Here is a 6081-nt window from a genome sequence, read left to right as displayed (position 1 = left end):
GGACCCTATTAGATATTTTTTTAATTCAATTTAGTATGGTATGAGAACGGTATTCCCTTTCTGCAAAAGCAGGGTGTCTGCGGAAAGCTGAGTATCTTGGCTATTGATCTGTGCCTTAATACTATATACAGTGCCTTGCGAAAATATTCGGCCCCCTTGAACTTTGCGACCTTTTGCCACATTTCAGGCTTCAAACATAAAGATATAAAACTCTTTTTTTGTGAAGAATCAATAACAAGTGGGACACAATCATGAAGTGGAATGACATTTATTGGATATTTCAAACTTTTTAAATCAAAAACTGCAAAATTATTCAGCCCCTTTACTTTCAGTGCAGCAAACTCTCTCCAGAAGTTCAGTGAGGATCTCTGAATGATCCAATGTTGACCTAAATGACCAATGATGATAAATACAATCCACCTGTGTGTAATCAAGTCTCCGTATAAATGCACCTGCACTGTGATAGTCTCAGAGGTCCATTAAAACTGATAGAGACATACCCCAAGCGACTTACAGCTGTAATCGCAGCAAAAGGTGGCGCTACAAAGTATTAACTTAAGGGGGCTGAATAATTTTGCACGCCCAATTTTTCAGTTTTTGATTTGTTAAAAAAGTTTGAAATATCCAATAAATGTCGTTCCACTTCATGATTGTGTCCCACTTGTTGATTCTTCACAAAAAAAATACAGTTTTATATCTTTATGTTTGAAGCCTGAATTGTGGCAAAAGGTCGCAAAGTTCAAGGGGGCCGAATACTTTCGCAAGGCACTGTATAGGCATACAAATGTATAAAGGATGGCTGAGCAAATTACCTCATTTCAAGGTGGCTGCTACCTACATTACTGTTAGCATTGTGAAGCATAAACTAAATAAACACCGAATACGTTGATTTGCATTGAAAGCTAGGACTCCACATATCATGAGGATGTCTTATTTGTCTGCCTGTGACCTACCGTTATTGATCACAAGCCCCGAGATTCAAAATGTTTATTTTACCCCACGTTTTCACCAAACATCTTACAAGGTAAGCTTCGATTTGGTCTGTGTTCGAGCTATAGTTACATGGGGTGGTATCAAATGAATCCTTAGGTTGGTAGGAACAAATCTAGCCTATTGCCAATGTTATCTGATGTATGACTTAATGTCAACATTGAATGTCCACAGAGTGACACTATCTTTGTGCATCAAAAATATGTTGCCTGCTTAGGCATCCATTACACAGGGGATTGGCTACAATGGCACCTTGACAGTCTTGTAGCCAATGAGATAAGCATTCCAGGGATATGCGGTTAACCTGGGTGGGACAAAGCAAGGACTTTAATCTTTTATGCGTAATGCATACTATTGCTACCTGGCTCAGAGATGAAACGCACCGAACACGCTGCATTACATTGTAAACAGATTTCATCGCTTTAATATCATCGCGTAAGCGTAAAAGATGGCTTCTCAAATGGGGGATAAACAAGATAAAAACGAAGAATATTGAATATGAAGCTAAAAAGAAAGCAACTATGAATAAGTATACCAACATAACATTTGTTCGAATAAAATACTGGAGCAGGACTCGGGTTCAGGAGAGTAGGACTCGGGTTCAGGAGAGTAGGACTCGGGTTCAGGAGAGTAGGACTCGGGTTCAGGAGAGTAGGACTCGGGTTCAGGAGAGTAGGACTCGGGTTCAGGAGAGCAGGACTCCGGTTCAAGAGAGCAGGACTCCGGTTCAGGAGAGCAGGACTCGGGTTCCTTTTTTGATCCTTTTTCTCCAACAGTGTACAGGGGGTCCTCCTTTGACATCTCAGTCTTGTACAAGACCAGAAGCTCTGAGATGACTTCTTTGGTGCAAGTTGTCAGAAGGAGCTTGCTTTCTTCTGACTCAGTTTGTGCCCAAAGAAGTTTTGAGCTCTCACTTAGGCCTCTTTGTAAAGTAACTTCACCAGTGGACTCTGGCAACTGAGGCTCACTCTTACTGGGCCTATATTTAATGTCTAAGCAAGGAAGTGGAACTGTCTCCTTAAACTCATCAGGTGTGACAATGCTCTTTAGGACAAATCTCTGAAGCTTGCCGAAATAATCTTTCAAGTTGTTTTGGATGCTGTGGTAAATGTGAACAGCAGCAGACCAGGCACTCTTCTGTTGGGGACTCTCTTCAGATTCAGCCAAGGACTTCATATCTGACACAAAAGTCTTAACAACTACTGACGCTGCTGAGCCCACTGGGTGAATTGACTCTCTCTTTACAATGCCAGACAATGTTTGACCTGATACAGTACCTGTTAACTCAGACTGAACGACTGAACTAGGAAAGCTCAAACTACTGACTTTTTTGGCAACGACTCCTGCTTGTATTGCTGATGTTTGAAACTCCCGGCTGGAGAGTTTTTGGATGCTCTTAGATGTGAGCGTGCAGGAGGAACCAGATTCACCAATATTGTAGCTGCAAGATCAAGATCATCAATGAAGCCAACATGCGATGCCAAAAACGTGATCTTGTCCTTCAGATCTTTCAGCAAATTCTGTTCGTTCTCGTCAACAAAAGCCACCATTGTGTCAGAGATCATGGTCATGACTTGCCCTGTTAGACTCTTGCTCTCTTGGTCAACTTTTTCAAGTTTAGCAGCCAGCTCTCTCACCATGCTCTCAGTCACCTTGGTCTGTGAGTCTCATTACACAAGTAATTTTTCCAACAATTGTTTACAGACAGATTAGTTAACTTATAATTCACTGTATCTGGGCCTCCCGGATGGCGCAGTGGTTAAGGGCGCTGTACTGCAGCGCCAGCTGTGCCACGGGAGTTGTAGCGATGAGACAAGATAGTAGCTACTACAACAATTGGATACCACGAAATTGGGGAGAAAAAAGGGGCAAAAATTGGGGCTAATTGACATCATTTGAGTCTGTGGATGTATTTCAAACTCAGTGCCTCTTCGCTTGACATCAGAAGAAATCAGCCAAGACCTCAGAAAAAGAATTGGTTCATCCTTGGGAGCAATTTCCAAATGGCTGTACCACGTTCATCTGTACAAACAATAGTACGCAAGTATAAACACCATGGGACCACGCAGCCGTCATACCACTCAGGAAGGAGACGCGTTCTGTCTCCTAGAGATGAAAGTACTTGGGTGCGAAAAGTGCAAATCAATCCCAGAACAACAGCAATGGACCGTGTGAAGATGCTGGAGGAAACAGGTACAAAAGTATCTATATCCACAGTAAAACGAGTCCTATATCGACATAACCTGAAAGGCCGCTCAGCAGGGAAGAAGCCACTGATCCGGAAGCCGCCATAAAAAAACAGACTACGGTTTGCAACTGCACACGGGGACAAAGATCGTACTTTTTGGAGAAATGTCCTCTGGTCTGATGAAACAAAAATAGAACTGTTTGGGCATAATGACCATCATTATGTTTGGAGGAAAAAGGGTGAGGCTTGCAAGCCAAAGAACACCATCCCAACCGTGAAGCACGGGGGTAGCAGAATCATGTTGTGGGGGTGCTTTGCTGCAGGAGGGTCTAGTGCACTTCACAAAATAGATAGCATCATGAGGATGGAAAATTATGTGGATATACTGAAGCAACATCTCAAGACTTCAGTCAGGAAGTTAAAGCTTGGTCGCAAATGGGTCTTCCAAATGGACATGACCCCAAGCATACTTCCAAAGTTGTGGCAAAATGACTTAAGAACAACAAAGTCAAGGTATTGGAGTGGCCATCACAAAGCCCTGACCTCAATCCTATAGAACATTTGTGGGCAGAACTGAAAAAGCTTGTGCGAGCAAGGAGGCCTACAAACCTGACTCAGTCATACCAGCTCTGTCAGGAGGAAAGGGCCAAAATTCTCCCAACTTATTGTGGGAAGCTTGTGGAAGGCTACCCAAAACATTTGACCCAAGTTAAACAATTTAAAGGCAATGCTACCAAATACTATTTGAGTGTATGTAAACTTCTGACCCACTGGGAATGTGAAGAAAGAAATAAAAGCTGAAATAAATTATTCTTTCTTCTTCTATTATTCTGACATTTCACATTTTTTAAATAAAGTGGTGATCCTAACTGACCTAAAACAGGGAATTTTTACTAGGATTAAATGTCAGGAATTGTGAAAAACTGAGTTTAAATGTAATTGGCTAAGGTGTATGTAAACTCCGAATTCAAATTTATATGGACATATCTATCCTCAAATTTTTTTTTTGAAATTGCTACAAACATCAAATACTGTTTAAGGACAATCATAAATAAAAGGCAGTATTGAAGAATGGTTACAGACATACCTCATGGCTGGCTTGGGCAATGGTTTTGGGCAGTAGCTTCCACTGCCCAGACTGCCCATCTCCTTAGTCAGGTAAATCTCCTTGAACTTAAGTTGTTGTGATTCCTGCTCTTCTTCCTCTTCCTGATCCATACAGTTGGAGGAAGGGTAGGGAGTCGGGATGCGAAAGCTATTGTAAGACTTTCGACTGCCTGGCCTCTTAGGTACACCAGCCTCAGTAAATCTCACGCGGGACTTGGTGTTAACCTTATCGTCTAACAGACTGGTGAGTGACGCTGTGAGAGATCTCTGTGACAATGGAGAGGAGGCAGCATCTTGGATGCCCAGTAGTTCGTAAAGACCTGGGATGATGATCTGCATCAGCTTGTCCGATAAAAACTGGACAATCCTCAGACACAAGCCGGCAAGCTGTTGTTTTGTCAGCTGTATTCCAGAAACAGAAGAAGTGTTTTAAAATGTTGCATAGTGCGTCTTTCAAAAGCTTATGAACAAGGCTAAACATTCAGTGATCATTGTATTCTAAATAAGCTTTCAGATCTTACCGGGTCAGAAATGCCATTACGAATCCTACTCCATTGCCTGAAAATTATTCATATGAATTATTCATATTAATAGTATTAATATTGTCAGAAATGTCGGTCAGTAGAGTCATCAGATTAGACAGTATTTTACACATGCTTTGTAGCAATTGTTTTGACAACATTGTGGTGTGATGTAACTTTTTCCGCAATGGAAATGTAGTTGATGAATCTGCTTTCATACAATCCTTTACAGGTTTGATAGTAGTACTGTACCAAAGAAAATAGAACATACTCCTCAGTTAGGTTCTGCAGGAAGTTGATCATCAGTGAAAAAGACTCCAGATTTTTCACACTGTTGAGGCTCTCTTCTTCTGTGGTTTCCACAGTGCTGCTTTGCTTCTGGTAGAAATAAACATGAGTCTCAAATAATGGCACCAACAGAGTCAAACTTAACATATACAACAAATATCATACTGAAAGAACTTATGAACCGTTAGAGAGTGGAGGAGCATTGGCAACGTTGGACAAATTTAAACAACTGAAACACAACAGAGATGGTTGTGGTACGTCAACATTGCCAATGATAGCATCACTATAACATTTTATTGGATTAATGTTGTAATATGAAATGACAAGGTCAACTTACCATCTCATTGACAGCTTCAGAGGTCAGGTGGTCATCCACCACACAGACAGGCAGGTCTAGAGACTGGGACAAGGCTCTATGGTCATAACCAGGAGAGAATGGAAACAACATCAGAGCAGGTCCCCATGGCAGAATCTAACCACTGTCTTCATGTCAAAGACTCACTTAGTAGTTAATACATGGCCACAAATAATGATGGGTTCAAATAGATCGGCTGGGGACTTGACCCTACAAATGACTCCATGAATGACGCCTGACCTGCCCCATAACAAGTTCTCTCTTATTAGTCTCTCTCTCTTAATCTCAATTTCCATCTCTCTTAATCTCATCCCCGGGATGATCTCTCAAACTGAAAATAATGACTGTTTATGTGAACTGAACCATTTACAGTGGCTTGCGAAAGTATTCACCCCCTTTGGCATTTTTCCTATTTTGTTGCCTTATAACCTGGAATTAAAATAGATTTTTGGGCGGTTTGTATAATTTGATTTACACAACACCACTTTGAAGATGCAAAATATTTTTTATTGTGAAACAAACATGAAATAAGACACAAAAAAAACCAGAAAATTTGAGCGTGAATTACTATTCACCTCCCAAAGTCAATACTTTGTAGAGCCACATTTTGCAGCAATTACAGCTGCAAGTCT

At 41.2% G+C, this 6081-nt stretch overlaps 1 protein-coding gene across 1 annotated transcript in view; it reads right to left on the bottom strand.

The window, feature by feature from the left end:
• Positions 1 to 1289: 1289 nt before the first annotated feature.
• Positions 1290 to 6081, bottom strand: part of LOC116373919 (uncharacterized) — a 34553-nt gene continuing 29761 nt past the window's right edge. The window contains exons 7-9 of the mRNA XM_031822226.1: positions 2463 to 2642; positions 1554 to 1797; positions 1290 to 1294 (exon numbers count right to left, since the gene is read on the bottom strand). Of these exons, the coding sequence (XP_031678086.1) occupies positions 1290 to 1294; positions 1554 to 1797; positions 2463 to 2642 (429 nt within the window). The remainder of the gene's footprint in view (positions 1295 to 1553; positions 1798 to 2462; positions 2643 to 6081) is intronic.

The sequence above is a fragment of the Oncorhynchus kisutch genome, linkage group LG4 (assembly GCF_002021735.2).
Source record: "Oncorhynchus kisutch isolate 150728-3 linkage group LG4, Okis_V2, whole genome shotgun sequence".
NCBI lineage: Eukaryota > Metazoa > Chordata > Actinopteri > Salmoniformes > Salmonidae > Oncorhynchus > Oncorhynchus kisutch.
Note: the sequence above shows the minus strand (reverse complement) of the source record. Positions and strands in the feature narration are given on the sequence as shown.